Source organism: Macaca nemestrina, chromosome 17 (assembly GCF_043159975.1).
Source record: "Macaca nemestrina isolate mMacNem1 chromosome 17, mMacNem.hap1, whole genome shotgun sequence".
Taxonomy (NCBI): Eukaryota; Metazoa; Chordata; class Mammalia; order Primates; family Cercopithecidae; genus Macaca; species Macaca nemestrina.
In genome coordinates this window covers 5,334,810-5,361,184 of record NC_092141.1, presented here as the reverse complement: position 1 = coordinate 5,361,184, position 26,375 = coordinate 5,334,810, and the positions used below count along the sequence as shown (strand labels likewise).

The following is a 26,375-nucleotide window of genomic DNA, read 5'->3' as shown; positions in this document are numbered from 1 at the left end:
GTGGTGTGCCTATCGTGCCAGGCTGAAGTGGGAGAATTCCTTGAGCCCAGGAGTTTGAGGTTGCAGTGAGCTATGATTGCACCACTGCACTCCAGCCGGGGTGACAGAATGACAGAATGTATGAAAAAAACAAAAGAAGCTGGGTGCAGTGGCTCACGCCTGTAATCCTAGCACTTTGGGAGGCTGAGGCAGGAGGATCCCTTGAGGCCAGGAGTTCCAGAACACCCCGGGCAACATGGCAAGCCCCATCTCTACAAAAAATTTGGCATGCGTGCTGCAGCATGCCTGTAATCCCAGCTACTTGGGAGGCTGAGGTGGGAGAATCATCTCAGCCTGAGAGGTCAAGACTGCAGTGAACCATGATTGCACCACTGCACTGCACTCCAGCCTGGGTGACAGAGTGAGACCCTATCTCAAAAAAAGTAAAAAAAAAAAAATGGCCTGGCACAGTGGTTCACACCTATAATCCCAGCACTTTGGGAGGCCAAGCTAGGAGGATCACTTGAAGCCAGGAGTTCAAGACCAGCCTGGGCAGCCCCACTGCTATTATTTTTTTCCTTTTTCTTTTCTTTTCTTTTTCTTTTTTTTTTTTTTGGCTACGTGACTCGATTTTTTTTTTTTAATTAAAAATGTCAAATTTTTAAATGTGTAATCTATTTTAAACCCTTATATCTCTACTTTAGGCTTTTATTTAAAGAGTTATTTTGTCTAAAATTTCTTTGAGATAATGGAGAACTCTCTGCTGAATGTTTCCTATTAATTTCTTTGTATTCCTCATGGATGGATGTTTCTTTTCTTTTCTTTTTTTTTTTTTGAGACGGAGTCTCGCTCTTTCGCCCAGGCTGAAGTGCAGTGGCGCAATCTCAGCTCACTGCAAGCTCTGCCTCCCGGGTTCACGCCATTCTCCTGCCTCAGCCTCCCGAGTAGCTGGGACTACAGGCACCCGCCACAACGCCCGGCTAATTTTTTGTGTTTGTAGTAGAGACGGGGTTTCACCGTGTTAGCCAGGATAGTCTCGATCTCCTGACCTCGTGATCCACCCACCTTGGCCTCCCAAAGTGCTGGGATTACAGGCGTGAGCCACCGCGCCCGGCCTCATGGATGTATGTTTCTAATCTGTTACTCATGTTCCTTTCTTTCCTTTATTCTTCCTTGAAAATACGTATTTTTTTATTTTAAGCATACATCCTACAATATCTTAACAATTACTACTCAATAATGAATGAAGCAGGCTCTTTATTAAAAAGTACTATGGGAACAAGCAGAGGAAACTGAGCCCAGGCACTTCAAAGCCTTCATACAGATTTGCTGCCACAAACACCTCATCAAATCTAGAGGCACACCTTCCTTGAGCTTTTGGCTTTCAAGAGTTCAGTATGACACAATAAAAGCCCTTCAGATCACAAGTTTTTTGTTAAAAAAAAAAAAGGCCAGGCGCGGTGGCTCAAGCCTGTAATCCCAGCACTTTGGGAGGCCGAGATGGGCGGATCACTAGGTCAGGAGATCGAGACCATCCTGGCTAACACGGTGAAACCCCGTCTCTACTAAAAAATACAAAAAACTAGCCGGGCGAGGTGGCGGGCGCCTGTAGTCCCAGCTACTCAGGAGGCTGAGACAGGAGAATGGCCCGAACCCGGGAGGCGGAGCTTGCAGTGAGCTGAGATCCGGCCACTGCACTCCAGCCTGGGCGACAGAGCGAGACTCCGTCTCAAAAAAAAAAAAAAAAATTGGACAGCCTTTAATCTACCATCTTTTAAATAGTAATCTGCTTCTGAATTTTGGAAAAAATATATATATGTCAAACCAAAAGGAAAAAAACCACTATACTCTTTAAGGGAAAATTATGACAAAGCCAATTCTTTCCAATAATAAAGGTTGGGGATTTGATAATATGGACACCCAAAAGCAGTAAGCCCACTGTCTTTCAGTTGCAGGAGAGGGTATGGTATTTAAATGAAATCCAAGGCCAGGTGCAGTGACTCACACCTGCAATCCCAGCATTTTGGGAGTCCAAGGCAGGAGGATTGCCTGACCCCAGGAGTGTGAGACCAGCCTGGGCAACATAGTGAGACCATAGCTCTAAAAAAAAAAAAAAAAGAAGGAAATCCAGCCTTTTTTTGTTCTAGGGACATATTACTTAATATTTAAAGGGTAAATATTAATAATAATAGTAATAACAGCAGCTGACGCATAGTGCTTTCTATATGCAAAGCACTGTTCTAAATGTTTTATGTATATTTGTATGTGTTTGATTCTCATAACAAGTCTATGAAGTAAATACTATCATTATGTCCATTTTATAGATGAGGAAGCTGGGGCACTGAGAGCTCTGTGATTTGCCTGAGGTCTCACCATCATTAAGTGGTGGAGCCAGGTTTCAAACTCAGGCAGTTTGCCCTTCAGTCCATGCTCTTAATCACTGTGCCATGTTGCTGCTCATTCACTGCAAGAAGATTAATGACTAGAGTCCCTATCAGCAGGACCACGCTCCCAAGGAGCTCAGAAATGTGTTTTTGTGACTGACTGATATGGTTTGGCTCTGTGTCCCCACCCAAATCTCATCTTGAATTGTACTTCCGTAATTCCCACATGTTGTGGGAGATGATATGAATCATGGGGATGGTTTCCCCCATACTGTTTTCGTGGTAGTGAACAAGTCTCATGAGACCTGATGGTTTTACCATTGGTTTCTGTTTTTGCATCTTCCTCACTTTCTCTTGCCGCCACCATGTAAGAAGTGCCTTTTGCCTCCTGCCATAATTCTGAGGCCTCTCAAGCCATGTAGAACTGTAAGTTCAATTAAACCTCTTTCCCAGTCTCAGGTATGTCTTCATCAGCAGCGTGAAAACAGACTAATATAGCAAATTGGTACCAGAGGTGCTGCTGAAAAGACACCCAAATGTGGAAGCAATTTTGGAGCTCCATAACAGGCAAAGGCTGGAACAGTATGGGGGGCTCAGAAGAAGACAGGAAAATGTGGGAAAGTCTGGAACTTCATAGAGAGTTGTTGAAGGGGTGGTCTGCCCCTCCACACCTGTGGGCATCAGGTGGAACAAGAGACTTGAGAAAAGAAATGAGACACAGACAAAGTATAGAGAAAGAAAAAGTGGGCCCAGGGGACCGGCGCTCAGCATACAGAGGACCCGCACCGGCACTGGTCTCTGAGTTCCCTCATTATTTATTGATCATTATCTTTACCATCTCAGAAAAATGAAGTGGCAGAACAATAGGATCATAGTAGGGAGAAGGTCAGCAGAAAGACATTTGAATAAAGATCTCTGTGACATGGGGAAGTTTAAGGAAAAGTGCTGTGCCTTGATATGCATATGCAAACATCTCCATAAACCTTTTTAGTGCATAAAGAGCAGCATTGCCACTAGCAAGTCCCACCTTCAGCCCTAAGGCAGTTTTCTCCTATCTCAGTAAATAGAACATACAATCGGGTTTTACACCGAGAGGTTCCATTGCCCAGGGACAGGCAGGAGACAGATGCCTTTCTCTATCTCAACTGCCCAGAGGCCTTCTTTCCTCTTACACTAATCCTCCTCAGTCACAGACCCTTCACAGGTGTCAGGCCAGGGGACCATTAGGTCCTTCCCTTCCCATGAGGCCATATTTCAGACTATCACATGGGGAGAAACCTTGGACACTACCTGGTTTTCCTAGGCAGAGGTCCCTGCAACCTTCCGCAGCATATGTGTCCCTGGGTACTTGAGATTAAGAGAATGGTGATGACTTTTCACAAGCATACTGCCTTCAGGCACTTTTTTAACAAAGCACATCCTGCACAGCCCAAAATCCGCTAAACCTTGAGTCACCACAGCACATGTCTCTTGCAAGGACAGGGTTGGGGTAGGGTTACAGATTAACAGCATCTCAAATACAGAACAAAATGGAGTCTCTTATATCTACTTCTATATAGACACAGTAACAGTATGATCTCTCTTTCTTTTCCCCACACTTGTTGAGTGGCTTTGACCAAAAGCCTAACAGCAATATAGACAAAAAGGTCCAGGCTGAGGTGGTCTCAGATGGAGATGCGGAACTTGTCAGGAACTGGAGCAGAGGTGACTCTTGTTATGTTTTAGCAAAGACACTGGTGGCATTTTGCCGCTGCCCTACAGACTTGTGGAACTTTGAACTTGAGAGAGATGATTTAGGGTATCTGGTGGAAGAAATTTCTAAGCAGCAAAACATTCAAGATGTGACTTGGGTCCTATTAAAGGGATTCAGTTTTATGAGGGAAGCAGAGCATAAAAGTTCAGAAAATTTGCAGCCTGACAATGTGATAAAAAAGAAAAACCCATTTTCTGAGGAGAAATTCAATCAGGCTGCAGAAATTTGCATAAGTAACAAGAAGCTGAATGTTAATCCCCAAGACAATGGGGAAAATGTCTCCAGGGCATATCAGAAGTCTTCACAGCAGCCCCCTCCCATCACAGGCCTGGAGGCCTAGGAGAAAATGGTTTTGTGGGGCAGGCCCAGGGTCCCCATGCTGTGTCCAGCCTAGGGACCTGGTGTGCTGCATCCCAGCCACTCCAGCCATGGCTGAAAGGGGCCAATGTAGATAGAGCTCGAACTGCGGCTTCACAGGGTGCAAGCCCCAAGCCTTGGCAGTTTCTACATGGTGTTGTCTTTAGGTGCACAGAAGTCAAGAACTGAGGTTTGGGAACTTCCACCTGGATTTCAGAGATGTATGGAAACACTTGGATGCCCAGCCAGAAGTTTGCTGCAGGGGCAGGGATGTCATGGAGAACCTCTGCTAGGGCACTGCAGAAGGGAAATATGGGGTTGGAGCCGCCATATAGAGTCCCTGCTTGGGCACCTTCTAGTGGAGCTGTGAGAAGAGGGCCAATGACCTCCAGACCCCAGAATGGTAGATCCACCTACAGTTTGCACCATACTCCTGGAAAAGCCGCAGACACTCAACACCAGCCTGTGAAGGCAGCCAGGAATGAGGCTGTGCCCTGCAAAGCCACAGGGGTGGAAGTGCCCAAGACCATGGGAACCCACTTTTTGCATCAGCATGACCTGGATGTGAGACCTGGAGTCAAATGAGATCATTTTGGAGGTTTAAAATTTGACTGCCTTGCTGGATTTCAACTTGCATGGGCCCTGTAACCCCTTTGTTTTGGCCAATTTCTCCCATTTGGAACAGCTGTATTTACCCAACAATACCTGTACCGATTGTATCTAGGAAGTAACTAGCTTGCTTCTGACTTTACAGACTCATAGGCAGAAGGGATTTGCCTTGTTTCTGATGAGACTTTGAACTGTGGATTTTTGGGTTAATGCTGAAATGAGTTAAGACTTAGGGGGAGTGTTGGGAAGGCATGATTGATTTTGAAATGTGAGGACGTAAGATTTGGAGGGGCCAGGGGCAGAATGATGTGGTTTGGCTCTGTGTCCCGACTCAAATCTCATCTTGAATTGTACTCCCATAAATCCCACATTTTGTGGGAGGGACATGGGGAGAGATAATTTGAATCATGGGGGCAGTTTCCCCCCTATTCTCATGGTAGTGAATAAGTCTCATGAGATCTGATGGTTTCATCGTGGGTTTCTGCTTTTGCATCTTCCTCATTTTCTCTTGCCACCGCCATGTAAGATGTGCCTTTCACCTCCCACCATGATCCTGAGGCCTTCCCAGCCATGTGGAACTATAAGTCCAATTAAACCTCTTTTTCTCTCCAGTCTCAGGTATGCCTTTATCAGCCACATGAAAATGAACTAATCCACTGGGGAACGTCAGGGATTTGATAACATGGACACTCAAGAGCAATAAGCTCATCTATCTTGTAATTTCAGAAGAAATAAAATTGCCATACAAAAAGAGGCAATTTCATCAGAATATCAGAAAGAAAAATGTGAGGTCTGAGAAAAAGAGAATTGGTTTCTATTGAAATGACAGCCAATTATTTTTATTCTGAGGCATAGTACAGATTCGCATAACTATCATGGTATATTGGGAGGAACGAGCAGTATGCTAGTTATTAATTTATTGCCTCTCAACTCCAAATCCACCATCTTTGTTTGCTTGTGTTACAAAGCTGGATTCTGTAAACATTTTTCCTTTGCCAGTTGGTACAAGATTTAGACTTTGTCAACAGCGGATGCTGGAGGGACAATGCATGGCCATAGGAAGAGAAACTAACTTATTTTCCTGGTACCAGTGTGCTGTTCTATTTTTATTTGTTGATTTTAATTATTTACTGATGTGGCTGCTAGCAGATCAACTTGTGGAAGGCCTGGTGGCACTTACCCTAGTGGGCTGCTTCCTGTGAACCAGTTCAGGCCCAGCCACACCATCTAGCAAGTTCCTCCCCCATCCAACAGGCCACTTCCTGTGGACCAACTCCAGATTGCCCTCCTCCCCCAGTGAATTAATTCACCACCCTTTAGGCCACTCCCACAGCCCAGCTCCAGCCTGCACCCTGGCAGGTTTCTTTACCAACAGGGTATGTGGTAGCACAGGTTCCTGTGATAGCCACAGTGTCTCTAGTGAAGTCCACATCTCAGCTTTGGCAGGGAAAGGTCTTCTGAGTTCTTTGTTCCTCCCTCTTAGACTGCCCAGCATAGTGAAGAGGTGATATTTGTATTTTAGGAATCATAGAATGATCTACTTATCATTTCAGATTCTGAAAACAGGAATAAGATGAAGGAACGAAAATCAAAGATGGAAATTTCTGAAGAAAAGAAGTCAGCGAGGGCTGCATCCGAAAAACTCCAAAGACAGATCACCCAGGAATGTGAGTTAGTTGAAACCAGTAATTCTGAGGACAGATTATTGAAGCACTGGGTAAGCCCTTTAAAGGATGCAGTGAGACATCTCCCTTCCCAAGAGAGAGGTATCAGGGAAATGCGTATTATCCCCAAGAAAGCCATTGTGGGAGAGATTGGCCATGGATGTAATGAAGGAGAAAAAATACTTTCTGCAGGAGAAAGCTCCCATAGATATGAGGTTAGTGGCCAAAACTTCAAACATAAGTCAGGATTAACTGAACATCAGAAAATTCATAATATAAATAAGACCTATGAATGTAAGGAATGTGGAAAAACCTTCAACAGGTGTTCAAACCTGATAATACATCAGAGAATTCATCCTGGAAATAAACCATACGTGTGTAATGAATGTGGGAAAGACTCTAATCAAAGTTCAAATCTTATACATCAGAGAATTAATACAGGAAAGAAACCTTATATATGTCATGAATGTGGAAAAGACTTCAATCAGAGCTCTAATCTGGTGAGACATAAGCAAATTCACAGTGGCGGGAATCCCTATGAGTGCAAAGAGTGTGGGAAGGCTTTTAAGGGAAGCTCAAACCTTGTCCTACACCAGAGAATCCACAGTGTGGGGAAGCCATATTTATGCAATAAATGTGGGAAGGCCTTCAGTCAAAGTTCACACCTTGTCACACATCAGAGAATTCACACTGGAGAGAAACCCCTCAAGTGTAATGAATGTGAAAAAGCCTTCAGGCAGCATTCTCACCTTACTGAACACCAGAGACTCCACAGTGGAGAGAAACCCTATGAATGTCACAAACGTGGGAAGACCGTCAGTGGGCGCACAGCTTTCCTCAAACATCAGAGACTGCATGCTGGAGAGAAACTTGAAGAATGTGAGAAAACCTTCAGCAAGGATGAGGAGCTTAGGGAAGAGCAGAGACTTCACCAGGAAGAAAAAGCTTATTGGTGTAAGCAGTGTGGTAGGAATTTCCAGGGCAGCTCAGACCTCATCACACATCAGGTAACTCATACAGGAGAGAAACCGTATAAATGTAAAGAATGTGGGAAAACTTTCAATCAGAGCTCAGACCTTCTGAGACATCATAGAATTCACAGTGGAGAAAAACCTTGTGTATGTAGCAAATGTGGGAAATCTTTTAGGGGCATCTCAGATCTTACTAGACACCATCGTATTCATACTGGAGAGAAACCCCATGAATGTAGTGAATGTGGGAAAGCCTTCAGCCAGCGGTCACACCTTGTTACACACCAGAAAATCCATACTGGAGAGAAGCCCTATCGGTGCAATGAATGTGGGAATGCCTTCAGACGGCGTTCCCTCCTTATTCAACATCGGAGAATTCACAGTGGTGAGAAGCCCTATGAATGTAAGGAATGTGGGAAACTCTTCATTTGGTGCTCGGCTTTCCTCAAACATCAGAGATTGCATGCTGGAGAGAAACTTGAATGTGAGAAAACCTTCAGCCAGGGTGAAGAGCTTACGGAAGAGCAGAGAACTCACCAGGAAGAGAAAGCTTATTTGTGTAATCAGTGTGGTAGGAATTTCCAGGGCAGCTCAGACCTCATCAGACATCAGGTAACTCATACAGGAGAGAAACCGTATGAATGTAAAGAATGTGGGAAAACTTTCAATCAGAGCTCAGACCTTCTGAGACATCATAGAATTCACAGTGGAGAAAAACCTTATGTATGCACCAAATGTGGGAAATCTTTTAGGGGTAGCTCAGATCTTATTAAACACCATCGTATTCACACCAGAGAGAAACCCTATGAATGTAGTGAATGTGGGAAATCCTTCAGCCAGAGGTCACACCTTGCTACACACCAGAAAATCCATACTGGAGAGAAGCCCTATCAGTGCAATGAATGTGGGAGTGCCTTCAGGCGGCATTCCCTCCTTATTCAACATCGGAGAATTCATAGTGGTGAGAAACCCTATGAATGTAAGGAGTGTGGGAAACTCTTCATGTGGCGCACAGGTTTCCTCAAACATCAGAGACTGCATGCTAGAGAGAAACTTGAAGAATGTGAGAAAACCTTCAGCAAGGATGAGGAGCTTAGGGAAGAGCAGAGACTTCACCAGGAAAGGAAAGTTTATTTGTGTAATCAGTGTGGTAGGACTTTCCAGGGCAGCTCAGACCTCATCAGACATCAGGTAACTCATACAAGAGAGAAACCGTATGAATGTAAAGAATGTGGGAAAACTTTCAATCGGAGCTCACACCTTGTGAGACATCACAGAATTCACAGTGGAGAAAAACCTTATGTATGCACCAAATGTGGGAAATCTTTCAGGGGTAGCTCAGATCTTATTAAACACCATCGTGTTCATACTGGAGAGAAACCTCATGAATGTAGTGAATGTGGGAAATCCTTCAGCCAGAGATCACACCTTGTTACACACCAGAAAATCCATACTGGAGAGAAGCCCTATCAGTGCACTGAATGTAGGAAAGCTTTCAGGCGGCGTTCCCTCCTTATTCAACATCAGAGAATTCACAGTGGTGAGAAGCCCTATGAATGTAAGGAATGTGGGAAACTCTTCATGTGGCGCACGGCTTTCTTCAAACATCAGAGATTGCATACTGCAGAGAAACTTGAATGTGAGAAAACCTTTAGCAAGGATGAGGAGCTTAGGAGAGAGCAGAGAACTCACCAGGAAGAGAAAGCTTATTGGTGTAATCAGTGTGGTAGGAATTTCCAGGGCAGCTCAGACTTCATCAGATATCAGGTAACTCATACAGGAGAGAAACCCTACGAATGTAAAGAATGTGGGAAAACTTTCAATCAGAGCTCAGACCTTCTGAGACATCATAGAATTCACAGCGGAGAAAAACCTTATGTATGCACCAAATGTGGGAAATCTTTTAGGGGAAGCTCAGATCTTATTAGACACCATCGTATTCATACAGGAGAGAAACCCTATGAATGCCCTGAATGTGGGAAGGCCTTCAGTCGGAACGCACACCTTATCGGTCATCAAAGAATTCATACCAGAGAGAAACCCTTTGAATGTAGCAACTGTGGTAAGGCCTTCAGTGGGCGGACAGCTTTTCTTAAACACCAGAAACTTCACATTGGAAAGGAATTTGAGGACTGTAAGAGAGTCTACAAACAGGACCTATTCTAATAGATAGCAGAAACCTAATGAATATAGTAAAACTACAAAAAGCCTGATGGAGACCACATCTTATTGCACTACAGATGGGTTTTATTAGGAAAACCATGTAAAGGTGGGAAAGCATAGAAAATTCCTGCTGGAGTTTTCAAAGATGTAAGTATAATCAAGTGGAAAAGCTAAAAGCTCTTGAACGTAATCACCTTTTTTTTCCTGTCAATTTTTTTCTAGAATTGACACTAGAATATGGTCCCAATGATACAATTTTTAAAATTATTTATTTTTTTAAAATACAAAGAGACGAGGTCTCACTATGTTGCCCAGGCTGGTCTTGAACTCCTGGGCACAAGCAGTCCTCCCTCCTCAGCCTCTCAAAGGGTTGGGATTACAGGCATGAGCCACTGCACCAATGTGTCAGGGGATGTCTATCATTATTAAAATCATTATAAATCGCTTTGGCAACAACCCCAAAACTCAATTATTCATGGAAAGAGCCATTTCAATCTTGACTTCCTAGTCGAGTGACAAGTTTAAATGTGGGAAAAAACCCTGTGAAAGTAAGGAGTGTAGGCCAGGTGTGGTGGCTCATACCTGTAATTCCAGCACTTTGGGAGGCCGAGGTGGGTGGATCACGAGGTCAGGAGTTGATCACGAGGAGTTACTATGCCTGGCCAACATAGTAAAACCCTGTCTCTACTAAAAACACAAAAATTAGCTGGGCATGGTGGGGCATGCCTGTAGTCCCAGCTACTTGGGAGACTAAGACAGGAGAATCACTTGAATCTGGGAGGCGGAGGTTGCAGTGAGCTAAGATCGCGCCACTGCACTCCAGCCTGGGCAACAAGAGTGAAACTCCATCTCAAAAAAAAAAAAAAAAAAAAAAGTCTAACTCTTTTACTTTTTATGATGCTGTACAGTGAGAGCTAATGTTTATAAGGATAAACAGGATACCTAAAGGGATTTGAAGGTAATTTAATGCAGTGGTTTCCAACTTTTTAATCACCAAGGCCTTCTTTTTACTCCCCTATGTCCTGTGTTTTAAAAGATTATGTTTACCAAACTGCATTTATTAAATAATTATATTTTGCTACATAAAGGCATGTACAACACAAATCATGCTTCTGACTGGCACCATGTAGGCAGACCTAGGTACTAAAATTCCAGTCCAAAGCAAATAATTAAACATTTTCATTAGCCTTTTTATCCCTTTTGTGGGCAAACCTATCACCTATGTTAGGCTTTTTGAAATATGAACTATTACTTGTAAACTGCAGATTAAAAACTAACCAATTCATCTTTGATGGAGCTTGAATCAAACTAAGGGTACTAGACTTTTGAAAGATTGAAATTTTTGTTACACTACGGAATGTTTTCAACTGTGAATGTGGAAATAAAAGTTATTTAAGAATTACTTAGTGACTGTTTAGTATGTGCCAGGGTCCATAATTAGATGGGGCCAAAGAAAGACAGTCATTGTTCAAAGAATTTACAGTCCAGTGGGGGCTGAAGGAGGACAAAGAGTTAACCTTCAGATAATCAGATAATCCATGAAATAAAAGCCCACCTATTCAAAGCTTTGATAGGTAGCAGAAGCTAATGTAGTAGTGTGCAGTTTGTAAACCTGAATTCTGTAAAATAAAACCTACCTGTTAAGGAGCCGTCTACTTTGGAACTTTGAGAAAAGAGCCTAAATGATCAAAGTTTGCCTTCATAAGATTTTAAACAGCTAAAGAACCAAACTCCAAGAGGACCAAAGCTGAGAAAGTCAGAGTCTGATAATCTCTAGGAGGAAGAGGGGTGATTGGAATGTGGCTTAGGAGAGGTTTCTTCATACAAATATTTGATAGTGATAGAGGCAGGACAGGAAGTTGAGACATTCTAAGCAGATGTGGCAGGCCCCCAGTGAAACCCCACCTTTGAGCCGAAAAGCCTGAAACCCACAGCCCAAAGTAAGAACTTCTATTCCTCTTTGCTTGCTCCCTCCTAGTTGGTTCTTTCTGAATAATGTCTTCTTACCAATTGAATGTTGCCCTTTCCAAAACTATCTATGGCCGCCCCACCCTCATTCTGTGCCTATAAAGACCCCATACTCAGTCAGTAGATGAGAGAGATGGCCAGACTTTTGGGAAGAGATAGCCAGACTTTGGGGAGAAGATGACCGGCCCTTTTTATCCCCTCTCTAGCTCCCCTCTCCACTGATAGCCATTGTGACCACTCTATAAAATTCTCCACCTTCATCATCCTTCAAGTGTTCCACACAACCTCATTCTTCTTGTATGCCAGACAAGAGCTCGGGACCCACCAAGTTTGGCTCCCCAAAAGGCTGTCACACCCGCTCTTTGCCCTCACTGGTGGCGGGTAGCCACCCCACACAATGAGGCTAGGGGCCAGCTGAGCTGTTAACACACAGCCGGCCGGGCGCGGTGGCTCAAGCCTGTAATCCCAGCACTTTGGGAGGCCGAGACGGGCGGATCACGAGGTCAGGAGATCGAGACCATCCTGGTAAATACGGTGAAACCCCGTCTCTACTAAAAAAAGTACAAAAAACTAGCCAGGCGAGGTGGCGGGCGCCTGTAGTCCCAGCTACTTGAGAGGCTGAGGCAGGAGAATGGCGTGAACCCGGGAGGCGGAGCTTGCAGTGAGCTGAGATCTGGCCACTGCACTCCAGCCTGGGCGACAGAGCGAGACTCCGTCTCAAAAAAAAAAAAAAAAAAAAAAAACCAAAAAAAAAACACACAGCCATCCTCAAACAGTGGCACTAAGAGAGCACTGTAACACCCCCTCTGGGGCTTTGGGGTCACAGGCACCCCCACTTGGGCACCACCACAGACCCCAAATGGAGCTGGCTCCTGAAGCTGCCCAGAGAAGCCAGCTAGATCCTGCAGTCATTTGCTCATGCCTGCTCTGGTCACAGGCCCCGCATAGAGCTTGCTCGTGCTGGTGCCGGTAGTGGCCAGCCATATCCTGCACTTGCTTGCTTACCTGCACACTCCTGCAAGAGGCTGAGTGCAGTGGGCTGAGTAAACAGGGTGCCCCGTCCTGAGTCCCACGAAGGAATCAAGGAAAAAAATCCTGCATCAATAGGAAATAAGACTGTCACTACCATCCCTGAGGGAGCGAGTGCATGACTGTGGTAGAATAAGTGAATGCTAGCCAATAATCTGCCAATATAGTCCACTTGTCTTTTTTTTTTTTCCTGAGATGGAGTCCCACTCTGTTGCCTAGGCTAGAGTGCAGTGGCATGAACTTGGCCCACTGCAACCTCTGCCTCCCGGGTCAAGTGATTCTCCTGCCTCAGCCTCCTGAGGAGCTGGGATTACAGGTGCAAGCCGGTACACCCAGCTAATTTTTGTAGTTTTGGTAGAGACAGCGTTCCACCATGTTGGCCAGCCTGGTCTCAAATTCCTGGTTATCTGCCTGCCTTGGCCTCCCAAAGTCCTGGGATTACAGGTGTGAGCCACTGCACCCAGCCTCACCTGTCTTGATTTTTAATGCCCTTAGAGTGAGGCCACTATTATCTCTTGCTTGTACTGTTACCACAGCCTCCTAACATGCCTCCCTGATTCCAACCCTTCTCTACAGGGCAGCTGGAATGATCTTCCTTTAGAACAAATCTGATAGTGCCACCCCCTCTCTGAATTTCCACAGTGATTTCCCACTACAGCCTGAAGTCCAAAGTCCTTAATGTGACATACATATTCTGATGCAACCCCATTTATCCACTTGTGCCATAAATATTTACTGAGCTTTTTTTTTTTTTTTTTTTTTTTTTTTTTGAGACAGAGTCTCGCTCTGTCACCCAGGCTGGAGTGCAGTGGTACAATCTTGGCTCACTGCAACCTCTGCCTCCCGGGTTCAAGTGATTCTTTTGCTTCAGCCTACTGAGTAGCTGGGATTACAGGCATGTGCCACCACACCCGGCTAATTTTTGTATTTTTAGTAGAGAGGGTGTTTCACCATGTTGGTCAGGCTGGTCTTGAACTCCTGACCTCGTGATCCACCCGCGTCAGCCTCCCAAAGTGCTAGGATTAGAGGCGTGAGCCACTTCGCCCAACATTATCGAGCTTTTAATATGTGTTAAGCATTGGGTGCTACAAAGCAGGGTGAGCATAAATGGACAAGTCTCTGGCCGGACGGAGGTTATAATTGCAGAAGAGAAACTAATGGAGGTTATAATTGTAGAAGAGAAACTAATTAGAATCATTAATAAAGTTGCAACCATAATAAATGCCTAAAAAGAGAGGCATATGATACTACAGTGGGGAGTCTGACCTAGTTGGGGAAGGGTTTCTGCAAAGTACTTACCTTTCCTCCCTATTATTTACCCATGAACTCTCTGCAGTTCCCCAAGAATGCAGGCACCGCCCTCCTGCCCTGTGACCATTCCACGAGATGTTCCCTCTGTCAAGATTGCTCCCTCCGTACCTAGCTCCATTATTTTCTAGTACTTGGTATGTGTTGGGTACCGTGATAAGCACTTAACATCGATTTTCTCTTGTATTTACCTCAGTGAGTGCAACTGTTAACCCTGTTTTATAAATAAGAAACTACGCTTTAGAAAGGCAAATTTGCTCAAAGACTCACAACTAGTAAGTGAAGAAACGAATTCAAAATCCCGGTGAGCCCGACTCGAAAGCGGTCTCGGCGGCACAGTCTTGTGTCTCCCAATTCCTTCCTGTCCAGGCCTCACGTATCCGCCCGTCTTTCCTGACCGACACCTGGTGACGGTCTACTGCCTCCACGGGCCACGGCCATGGCAAGGTAGCAAGTGTAACTTGTCGCCTGCCCCACTAGGCTGAGCTCTTCCCGGACAGGGACTGGCCTTTTCCCTTTGGTCGGCTCCGTGACTCCGGGTAGACGCCCCTCAGACGCCACGCGCGACGGTGGCTCACGTGGGCCAGAAGTGTTCCCCTTCTCCCCCCCACGGCTTTTCTAGGAAAGCAGGAGGACTCGGTTCGACTCCATGGTGCGCGCCCCAGCCCAGTGAAGCCGGGAGTGGTGAGGCGGCCCGCCCGCAGCCGGGCAGTCAGTGACGGCGCGCAGAGAGCCCGCAGGCGGAAAGTCCTCGCAGTGAGCATCTCGAGCGAGGCCTGCGACCCCTCATCATGACTACTAGTTGGGGCGGGGACGGCATGGGCGCGGCCGCCAAGGTAGCGCTGAGTGGGGGGAAGACTGATGGGCGCCTGGAGACAAGCTCCCACAGAGGCCGCGTATTTGGAGCTGGGAGCTGGGGCCCGCCCATCCCGGTGAGTCGCTAGCTGTCCCCTCCGCCTGGTCTCCGTGCCTTGCGCCCCCGGCGCCGTCCAGCCCTGCAGCTTTGAGGCCCTTCCGGCGCACGCACCCCGCCCGGATCCCCTGGCGCTGCCCCGGGAGGCTCTGCCTAGCCCGGCGCCTCGAGGACCCGGGCCTCAGTGGCCAAAGGCGGCGCGGGGTGCGCCCAGGCCCTGCCCCTGGGAGGCTGGACAGCCAGTCCGCGCATGAGGCCATCTGCGAGGCACGAGTGCAGGAGAGTGAAGGAGACCGGGGCTTGCTGGGTAAGGACCTCCTTCAGTGAATGGAAGGTTATTCATGAGGCCTTCTGACACTCCAGAAACGGAATTTCTCCAGGGTTTGATGAGTATCAGGGTGGTGGTTTCTTGAGTTTTGAACAGGCATCACAAATAAATCCCTCTGGAATTTTTTCTGCATCTGTTCCGTTTTGAGTTTTGTGTGTGTGTTTTTGGAGACGGAATCTTGCTCTGTTGCCCAGGCTGGAGTGCAGTGGCACGATCTCAGCTCACTGTAACTTCCACCTCCCGGGTTAAAGCTATTCTCCTGCCTCAGCCTCCCAAGTAGCTGGGATTACAGGTGCCCACCACCACGCCAGGCTAATTTTGTATTTTTAGTAGAGATAAGGTGTCACCATGTTGGCCAGGCTGGTCTTGAACTCTTGACCTCAGGTGATCCACTGGCCTCAGCTTCTCAAAGTGCTTGGATTTCAGGCGTGAGCCACTGCACATGGCCAGAACTCAGTCCTTACAGAACATCAGAGAATCCATACAGGTGAGAGGTCTTATAAATGCAGTGGGTGTGGGAAAGATTTGAGGGGTAATTCACAACTTATTCAGTATCAAAGAATTCACAGTGGAAACTTTACGAATGCAACGAATGTTCAAAGACTTGTCATCAGACCTTATTCAACATCATAGAATTCATACTGGAGGAAAGCCCTGTGAACGTGACAAGCATGGGAAAGCCTTCAGATGGAGCTCAGACCTTGTGAGGCATCTGGAAATTCATATTGGAGATAAAGTTTTGGAATGTAGTGAGCATGGAAGAATTTTCAATCAGAGCTCAGGTCTAATACAGCATCAAAGAAACCAAACAGAATCATAACCCTAGGAAGACAGTAATGATAAAGATGTCAGTATGTACATATAGGAAGAGAGAAGGAGAGTTTGTTTTTTGTCATAACTGCTTGGAAAATTCTAAGCTTCCTAAGAGCTAATTTTCATCTGATTCAGTGTATACTACTTAGTCTCAGGTCATGTGCAGATATGTCCTCCCCAAATGCTTACCACAAGATAAATCAGAAATCTTGACTGGAATAAGCTTCTAGTTCCATTTCACCCCTTTATCGTCAGAGGTTCCACACCACAGGAAAATCTTGTAAATGGTGGAAGCTGCATAAAGCACCATCATCATCACAAAACGGTGTCCTTGTGTCTCCTGTTTAGCAGCACTGGGAATCTAATAGCTTTCCCCTTGTCTTTTTTTCCTTATTATGAATTGTGCCAGGGGAACAGTAAAATGGCTATGATATCCTGAACTCTAGGGTGGATGTCTTTCTGGGACAGAATCTAATCCAAAAGTCTGCAAATGGACTTGAGATTTTCACATTAGTATACATGTCAATATGTAGTTTAGGGAGTTTGCGTTATTCCTCCATTCCTAGCAAAATTAGACACAGAAGCAGCTAATTAAATCAGGAAAGGGAAATTGATGGTAAGTCCTAAGACCCATTGTCTTCTTTCACATAAAAGTGGAAGTTGTGATTCAATCTATTCTGTAGGATTTGAAAGTATAATGGCACATTGAAGTCTGACATACCGAAATCCAGGCTCTGTCAATTTCATCTCTGTGACTTTTATTGTTTCTGAGTCTTGATTTTTCTCATCTGTAAAATCAAGATAATGACATTAATACAGTCCCTTGTGGGGCAACTGTGAAGACTAAATGAGACAATTTCATTAAGTTCCTAGCATAGTTCTAGACACACAGTAGACATTCAACAAATGATAACTAATTTTATCTATAGCTCCTACGTGCAGTAATTATCAATGGCACTTTGAAGGAAAAAAGATAATATATCCCCCAACCATGACCTTGAGGATTACAAGATTCTGCACTTCTTGATCCTACTTGATGTCAGAAGGGGCTTGGCCCAGTATAAGTAAATTGCAAGGATTTGGAGCGGGGGGTGTTATGCACATTTTCAAGGATACTATATCTTGGAGAAACAAATTTAATAATCTGAGAACTACACAGTTGAATAACAATTTTTCCTGGAGAGACTAGGATTAAGCTATTTTATTTTATTTTATTTTATTTTATTTTATTTTTTTGAGATGGAGTCTCGGTCTGTAGCCCAGGCTGGAGTGCAGTGGCCGGATCTCAGCTCACTGCAAGCTCCGCCTCCCGGGTTCACGCCATTCTCCGGCCTCAGCCTCCCGAGTAGCTGGGACTACAGGCGCTGCCACCTCGCCCGGCTATTTTTTGTATTTCTTAGTAGAGACGGAGTTTCACCGTGTTAGCCAGGATGGTCTCGATCTCCTGACCTCGTGATCCGCCCGTCTCGGCCTCCCAAAGTGCTGGGATTACAGGCTTGAGCCACCGCACCCGGCCAGGATTAAGCTATTTTATAAAAGTATTGAGAGAAAAACTATTTTATAAAAGTATTGAGAGACTGGATCAATCAATATCCTGCAAATCTGATAGTGAGATAAATTTATTTTTAATTAGTTTTTTTTTTTTTTTTTTTTTTTGAGACGGAGTCTCGCTCTGTAGCCCAGGCTGGAGTGCAGTGGCACGATCTCAGCTCATTGCAACCTCTGCTTCCCGGGTTCAAACGATTCTCCTGTCTCCTGAGTAGTGGGGACTACAGTCGCCTGCCACCACGCCGGGCTAACCTTTTTGTTTTGTTTTTTTTTTTTTTTTTTTGAGACGGAGTCTCGCTCTGTCGCCCAGGCTGGAGTGCAGTGGCGCGATCTCGGCTTACTGCAAGCTCCGCCTCCCGGGTTCACGCCATTCTCCTGCCTCAGCCTCCCGAGTAGCTGGGACTACAGGCGCCCACAACCGCGCCCGGCTAATTTTTTTTTGTATTTTTAGTAGAGACGGGGTTTCACCGTGGTCTCGATCTCCTGACCTTGTGATCCGCCCGCCTCGGCCTCCCAAAGTGCTGGGATTACAGGCGTGAGCCACCAAGCCCGGCCTTTTTGTATTTTTAATAGAGACAGGGTTTCACCATGTTGGCCACCGCGTCTCAAAAAAAAAAAAAAAAAAATTTTTTTTAATTAAAAATAAAAAAACACCAACTCCTATTTCCCCCATCGCAATAAAATCAACCTTAGAATTCTTTTTTCTCGGCCGGGCGCGGTGGCTCAAGCCTGTAATCCCAGCACTTTGGGAGGCCGAGATGGGCGGATCACGAGGTCAGGAGATCGAGACCATCCTGGCTAACACAATGAAACCCTGTCTCCACTAAAAATACAAAAAAAATTAGCCGGGCGTGGTGGCGGCGCCTGTAGTCCCAGCTACTCGGGAGGCTGAGGCAGGAGAATGGCGGGAACCCGGGAGGCGGAGCTTGCAGTGAGCCGAGATCGCGCCACTGCACTCCAGCCTGGGCGACAGAGCGAGACTCCGCCTCAAAAAAAAAAAAAAAAAAAAAAGAATTATTTTTTCTCCTCCCCTCCCCGTACCCGGCCAGTGGTTGGTTGGGGAATATTTTTTTCGTGGAGGTGACCGTCTTCCTCAGCTGTGACCCTCTCATCAGGTCTGGGAAGTGGTAACTGGAAAATAGAACTCCTGGAGAAGTGTTACCACAGACCATGCACAAGGCCAGAATTTCCCTGACATCTGTCCGCCAGCACCGCCCTTTCAGGTACAACCCCACAAGAGACCCGCCAAACTTGGTGAAGTCACCCGCTTACAGGGCTCGCTCTCCACCTGAGCAAGGACTGCAATTCCCAGGGTCCTCCAGGGCATCTGGCCGCGCCATTCCAGTCGTGCAGGCGGCGCGCTCTTTCCCGCTCCGCTCAAGTACCGGAACCGGTTCCCCGGCTCCCAGCCTCTCGGCAGCGCCCACGCGCCTGGGCCGAAGTGCGCGAGCGGAAGCGGTCGGCGCGGAGGCTTCTGGGAGATGGAGGCCGAGGCTGCGACCTGCGCAGGCGCAAACCTGCAGCTGGGGTGAGGGCTGGAAGTGGCGCGGTTCGCGGCAGCGCCCCGATGGAACCTCCTGGTCCTGTGAGGTGAGTGTTGGCGGCGGCTTCCCCGAGGTCCACCTCGCGGCTTGGCTTTTGCCCGTCCCGCAGGCAGAGGCGGCTGTGCATTGAGCGGGCCTGGCAGGCAGCTCCGCGGGCGTGTGTGGAGAGGGGTTTGGGTTGCCCACGGTGCCCGCGCTGCGCTGCCCTCGCGTTGCGTCACGTGCCGTGGAGGGGGGTCTTGATGTCCTTCTAATCTTTTCTCGAGACCCCTGGGTAGGGAGTGAAGGGTGGGAGGGGGAGTTGTACCTGGCCTGGACGACGGCCTCCTTCCCGCGCTCCCGGGCGGGCACCTGCCCCAGGCCGGGGTAGAGAAGTTTTGCTGGGGCCAGCGCCGCCGGGCATCACCGTGGGAGACACGAGCTCCGCGTTTTTCTTCGCGCCTCCTTTGTCTTCGGCCAGCGGTCCCTCTTTGTGCTCCTTTCGTGGCCTCTGATGCGTCCCACCTCCTTCCCTGTGTGAAAGGAAAATAAAATCTCAGGACCCCAAACTTACTATGCCAAAGGGAAAAGTTAAGCTTGGAAACTGAGTCACGAAAAAAAAAACTGCTTTTCCTTTTGTTCCTAAACCGATAGCTGCAAGATAGAAAGCAACATATGCCCCCAGGTGGCCTCCCTCACCCTGGCAATGTAAATGAACAGCCCAGCTTCACCGGACAAGACTAGAAATGCTTCCTCCACCCACCCGGAGACGAAGCTATTTGACTTCTTCCTCTACTCTAGATCTACTTTATCTTGTGGAAAATGCAGATGTACTGAGCACCAGACAAATTCATAATTGACTTCCTCTTTTCACGTGCAACAGGTGAACTCAGCTCTAATCAAATCCTCACAAGAATGTGGCCACTTACCTCACTACATACCCCCCTCTTCTTTACTCCTTCCCCTCCTTTGCCAGCTTTCTCCCCATTAAATTGAAGCCCTCAAAACCCTCGGTGGTAAAAGTGCGGGCCACGGATCTTACTGTGGCTTGTGTGTCTTTTTCCTGGGTGCATCCTCAACCTTAGCAAAGTAACCCCTAAATTGGTTGAGACCTATCTCAGATGCTTTTGTGGTTTACACCTGTTAGATTCCTTGACGCAGGTCACTACCCGAGTTTTGTTCATAGCTGCCCCTTAATAGGGCTTCTGCGTTTGAATGAGATCCGACTCCGTAGAGGGGACTTAACGTTTTTCTTTTGCTGAAACTGCTACTTCAGAAAGTTTTTAAAGCAGGGAGGAGCCTCCCCAGCAAACCCCACCTTGCAGTGAAAGCTGCTGGGCTCTGGGCTCTGCATCTGGAAACTTGGGTTTTGCTTCAAACTTGTTTCTTCCCAATAATCATTTCTTCCCATAGGCCCCCACAACTTTTTTTTCCTTGATATTTTTTCCTGTTAATGGCATTTATTTAGTTGTATTGTAGAAAACCACTTTACATTCCCGTCTCTACAACAAGGCAAGTTTCTCAAAAGCATTGACTTAGTACATCAGAATTCTCGGGAGGGGTGGAAGAAAAAGCCGGACTAAGGGGTATATATAGTACAGAGTTTGGCTCTTTGTAGTGCTGAATATATGTTTAATGAATCAAAAAAAGAAGAGGCCAGGCATGGTGACTCATGCCTGTAATCCTACCACTTTGGGAGGCCGAGGCGGGTGGATCACCTGAGGTCAGGAGTTCAAGACCAGCCTGGCCAATATGGCAAAACCCTGTCCCTACTAAAAATACAAAAAAATTAGCTGGGCGTGGTGGTGGGCACCTGTAATCCCAGCTACTCGGGAGGCTGAGGTAGGAGAATCTCTAGAACCCTGGGGGTGGAGGTTGCAGTGAGCTGAGATCGTGCCACTGCACTCCAGCCTGGGTAACAGAGTGAGACTCTATCTCAAAAAAAAAAAAAAAGAAGAGGAGGAATGATTTCTTCTTATGTTACAGGGGGCCCTTGCAATATTCCAGCTGGTATGAGCCTTCTGCAGAGCTAGTCCAGACTAGAACGGCTGTATCACTAACAGCAGCTGAAACTCTGGCCCTTCAGGGTACACGGGGACAAGAGAAGATGATGATGATGGAACCAAAGGAAGAGGAAGAGTCTTGTGAGTATGAGACCAGGCTACCTGGGAACCACTCTACCAGTCAAGAGATCTTCCGCCAACGCTTCAGGCATCTCCGCTACCAGGAGACTCCTGGTCCCCGGGAGGCCTTGAGCCAGCTACGGGTACTCTGCTGTGAGTGGCTAAGGCCAGAGAAGCACACGAAGGAGCAGATCCTGGAGTTCCTGGTGCTGGAACAATTCTTGACCATCCTGCCTGAGGAGCTCCAGTCGTGGGTGCGGGGACATCACCCTAAGAGTGGAGAGGAGGCTGTGACTGTGCTGGAGGATTTAGAGAAAGGACTTGAACCAGAGCCGCAGGTGGGAAGGGGGATTTGGTCTGTTATGGGAGCCAGATCAATGACCTTCAGGCTGGACAGAGGGGCAGCAGTAGGGGGAGTTGCCAAGGTCAAACCTCTCTTGGGCCAGGTAGAGCAGTTAATGTGTGTTTCTGTGTCTGTCTTTTCCGCCCTTGAGCCCTGAATGAGAAAGAGACTCTAGCTCCTTTTCCTTCCCTTGTGCTGACTCCGAGGAGGCTCCCTAAAGTCTTCTTGGAAGCTTTGGTACAAGGAGAGTCACATCTGCAAGTGTCCAGGCAGGGGACAGAAACCACACTAGTAATTTGAAGAAAATTTAAAACTGAGTGGTGCCTGATCACCTCCAGGTCCCAGGCCCTGCACATGGACCTGCACAGGAAGAGCCATGGGAGAAGAAGGAATCTCTGGGAGCAGCCCAGGAAGCACTGAGCATCCGGCTCCAGACTAAGGAGACCCAGCCTTTCCCAAAGAGTGGTGAGGAGCAGGATTCTGTGGGGAGGGAGAGGAGAAAGAGGGACGATAAAGGGCACAGTACCTAGTACCTGTAAAGGGTAAATAGTAGTAGGCACTTAAATGTTTGGTATCATCACAGCCTTACAATTTTTATCTCTTAGGTGAGAGACTTTGCCTGTTTCATCACTCGTAAAATTAGGAGTAAGAATAACCTGCCTCATAAGATAGCTCTGAGGATGAAGCTGAACTTGGGTCATATCTGGATATAAAGCCTGGCCAGTGTCTCTTAACTTTAGAGAGCCCTAAATCAGGACCAGGAAATAGTTCATTCACTTATGCCTTATCATCTTCACTGCACTTAACTCCTAGTCTATAATAACTCTGCCCTGAGCTAGAGGCCAACCTTGAGATCCTTTTTTTTTTTTTTTTTTTTAACTCCTAAGGCCTCGCAAAACACACTTTTTAAGCCATAGAGCACTCCTATGTGAGATACAGCCTGTCATCACCTTTACCACCTCTTCCTCATGTAAACAGCCCTATTTGAGGCCGAGACGGGCAGATCACAAGGTCAGGAGATCGAGACCATCCTGGCTAACATGGTGAAACCCCGTCTCTACTAAAAAACATAAAAAAAACTAGCCGGGCGAGGTGGCGGGCGCCTGTAGTCCCAGCTCCTCGGGAGGCTGAGGCAGGAGAATGGCGTAAACCCGGGAGGCGGAGCTTGCAGTGAGCTGAGATCCGGCCACTGCACTCCAGCCTGGGCGACAGAGCGAGACCCCGTCTCAAAAAAAAAAAAAAACAAAACAGCCCTATTTGAAACTCTCTTATGTGTGCCCTCACCTTCTACCCTTCAGATTCACTACAGAAACTTCCTTCTTGGCCTGCATACATACCCGCAAACAACCTCTCCTCTCTGCCAGTGGCAAACACTAGACTTAGAGCCTCAGGAGTGTGAACTCTCCTTGTTGACCTCTGTAGCATCGTGACCGTATTGTGAATATGCTGCTAACCAAAAAGAGTCTACTTGATATTTGCTTTTACACCATAACCCCTCCCCGACACCACTATCACCAAACCAAGGCATTTGAAAAAATCAAATTCTTGTTAGTTACAAAATGGGAAAAAATAGAAATGGAGATTAATTAGATTCTGTCCCAAAAGTATGTTTCTACTTCTTAGCTCTTCTTTCTTCTTTGCCTTTTTTTCAGACTTTTTCTTGTCTCCTTTACTTCTGTTTAGTAAGCCTGTATTCATTTATCACTTTTATTACTTTACTTTCAAAAAGAAGCTAGCTATTGTGTGAGTTTTTTTTTCTCTATAGCAAGCATATTTCAGATTTTTTTAACCACAACATTTAACCTGAAAAAATGAATTTTTAAAAATCAAATGATCTTGGCTGGGCACAGTGGCTCACACCTAGAATCCCAGCACTTTGGGAGGCTGAGGCAGGCAGCACTTGAACACTTGGGGTCAGGAGTTCAAGACCAGCCTGGCTAACATGGTGAAACCCCGTCTCTACTAAAAATACAAAAATTAGACGGGTGTGGTGGTACGTGCCTGTAATCCCAGCTACTGGGGAGGCTGAGGCATGAGAATCACTTTAACCAGGGAAACGGAAGTTGCAGTGAGCCAAGATTATGCCACTACACTCCAACCTGGGTGACAGAAAAAAAAAAAAAAAAGTCAAATGACATTGAGTTATCTTAAAGCAATTGGTTTCTGTTCTCCTTAGGCTATAGGGAGTGTTACAACAGATAAAACATAAAATGTGCTATGGACATTTAAAAACAAAAAGGCAACACACTCTTTTTCCCTTTTTAAGGAAGAGAAAGGCAGAAAGCACCAAGCAGATAGGAGGCAGGGAGCTGGAAGTCCTTTTGGTAAAGGAAGCAGTTAGTTGAGGATCCTGTAAAGAGACTATAGATTTATGCAGCTGGGAAATGGATGGGCAGAGGTGAAGGTTGCAGAGCCAGGAAGGGCACGGTTTTTTTGCCTTTAGAAACCTCCCTTTTCCTTAACCCTAATGATTCTTGTTTTTCCCTTTCTTCACACCATCACTCCCTGATTCCTTGAAAATATGAAAAATCCTAAAAAAAGACCATGCATTTGTAATTGCCTTCATTTTTTCTTTTTTTTTTTTTTTTTTTTTGGAGACGGAGTCTTGCTCTGTCACCCAGGCTGGAGTGCAGCGGCGCGATCTTGGCTCACTGCAAGCTCCGCTTCCCGGGTTCATGCAATTCTCCTGCCTCAGCCTCCCGAGGAGCTGGGACTACAGGCGCCCGCCACCACGCCTGGCTAACTTTTTGTATTTTTAGTAGAGACGGGGTTTCACTGTGTTAGCCAGGATGGTCTCGATCTCCTGACCTCGTGATCCGCCTGCCTCAGCCTCCCAGAGTGCTGGAATTACAGGCGTGAGCCACTGTGTCCGGCTTGCCTTCATTTTTTCAATAAAACTTCTTTAGTGCTTCATTATGGAGAAATTAGGGGGAAAAAAGCAGATACATGGGAGAAATTAAAAAGCAGAAACCCTCTAATCTGTAACATAGTCCCATCACCAAGAGTTAACCGTTGGTAATATCCAAGTAAATATTCTTCCAGTCTTTGTCATATATATAGTAGTTTTTAAGTATTTTTTTTCATTCCAGAAATGTAAATTTTAATCTAAGTGTCATTTCTTCATACATCCAGAACAGGTGTATTTACATTTTCTGTCAGTTGTTACAGAAGATGGCCCAGAGCCCAAGGACAAAGGATCATTGCCACCACCACCCATTACTGAAGCGGAATCACAGGTGTTCTCAGAAAAACTTGCTACTGACACCTCTACATTTGAAGCTACCTCTGAGGGTGCCTTACAACTGCAGCAGAGAAATCCCAAAGCGGAGACACTGAGGTGGTCCCCTGCCCAGGGGAAAAGTTTCAGGCAGATGGTTGTCACCCATAAGGAAATTCCCACAGGGAAGAAAGACCATGAATGTAGTGAATGTGGTAAAACCTTCATTTATAACTCACATCTTGTTGTCCACCAGAGAGTTCATTCTGGAGAGAAACCCTATAAGTGTAGTGACTGTGGGAAAACTTTCAAACAGAGCTCAAACCTCGGTCAACATCAGAGAATTCATACAGGAGAGAAACCCTTCGAATGTAACGAATGTGGGAAGGCCTTCAGGTGGGGTGCTCATCTTGTTCAGCATCAGAGGATTCACTCAGGAGAGAAGCCCTATGAGTGTAATGAGTGTGGGAAGGCCTTTAGTCAAAGCTCCTATCTCAGTCAGCATCGGAGAGTTCACAGTGGAGAGAGACCTTTTATATGTAAAGAATGTGGGAAAGCTTATGGATGGTGCTCAGAACTCATTAGACATCGGAGAGTTCATGCCAGAAAAGAGCCTTCCCATTGAATTGAAGGGGAGAACGTCTCCAGACAGGATTCTACATCGGTCTAATCTACTTTAGGACTGGATCCCATAAAAGTTATAAGCTCCTTAAGATTTTTCCTGTGTCTTTCTTGATTTAGGAAAAACTGTTTACTTAGTTCTGCCTGTAGATCATCCCTTCATGTCCTTTGATTAAGATACTGATATTCATTAGGACGCCTTTGGCTGCAAGTAGTAGCCAAGTTGGTTTACTTCTCCTTTCTAGCATGATCTGCCTAGTTTGCCTACCAATAATGTCTACTTAATTATAATATTTTTTTTTTGAGATGGAGTCTTGCTCTCTCTCCAGGCTGGAGTGCAGTGGCATGATCTCAGCTCACTGCAACCTCCACCTCCTGGGTTCAAGCGATCCTCCTGCCTCAGCCTCCCAAGTCGCTGGGACTACAGGCGTGTGCCACCACGCCCAGCTAATTTTTTGTATTTTTAGTAGAGATGGGGTTTCACCATATTGGTCAGGCTGGTCTCAATCTCTTGACCTCATGATCTGCCCACCTCTGCCTCCCAAAGTGCTGGGATTACAGGCCTGAGCCACGATGCCTGGCTACTTCATTAGAGTTTTTTTTTTTTTTTTTGAGATGGAGTCTCGCTCTGTAGCCCAGGCTGGAGTGCAGTGGTGCAGTCTCGGCTCACTGCAAGCTCCGCCCCCCCGGGTTTAAACCATTCTCCTGCCTCAGCCTCCTGAGTAGCTGGGACTACAGGTGCGTGCCACCATGCCCGGCTA

The 26,375-nt window shown here is 46.4% G+C and overlaps 3 protein-coding genes across 3 annotated transcripts; 2 read left to right on the top strand and 1 right to left on the bottom strand.

The window, feature by feature from the left end:
• Positions 1-1,752: 1,752 nt before the first annotated feature.
• Positions 1,753-9,187, top strand: LOC105472568 (zinc finger protein 594). Its single transcript, XM_011725936.3, is given in 2 exon segments — positions 1,753-8,959; positions 8,962-9,187. Coding segments are annotated over 2 exon segments (2,397 nt in total). The 5' UTR covers positions 1,753-6,655; the 3' UTR covers positions 9,055-9,187.
• LOC139359404 (uncharacterized) lies at positions 3,093-20,494 on the bottom strand. The gene is made up of 6 exons (XM_071082045.1): positions 20,451-20,494; positions 19,738-19,843; positions 19,076-19,682; positions 16,961-17,027; positions 12,854-12,943; positions 3,093-9,507 (listed from the first exon to the last, which is right to left on the bottom strand). Exons 1-6 carry the CDS (start codon positions 20,492-20,494, stop codon positions 9,474-9,476), a joined length of 948 nt encoding a protein of 315 aa, XP_070938146.1. The 3' UTR covers positions 3,093-9,473.
• LOC105472579 (zinc finger protein 232) lies at positions 19,300-25,706 on the top strand. The gene is made up of 4 exons (XM_071082213.1): positions 19,300-19,377; positions 21,397-21,771; positions 22,115-22,241; positions 24,909-25,706. Exons 2-4 carry the CDS (start codon positions 21,418-21,420, stop codon positions 25,616-25,618), a joined length of 1,191 nt encoding a protein of 396 aa, XP_070938314.1. The 5' UTR covers positions 19,300-19,377; positions 21,397-21,417; the 3' UTR covers positions 25,619-25,706.
• The last annotated feature ends 669 nt before the right edge of the window (positions 25,707-26,375 follow it).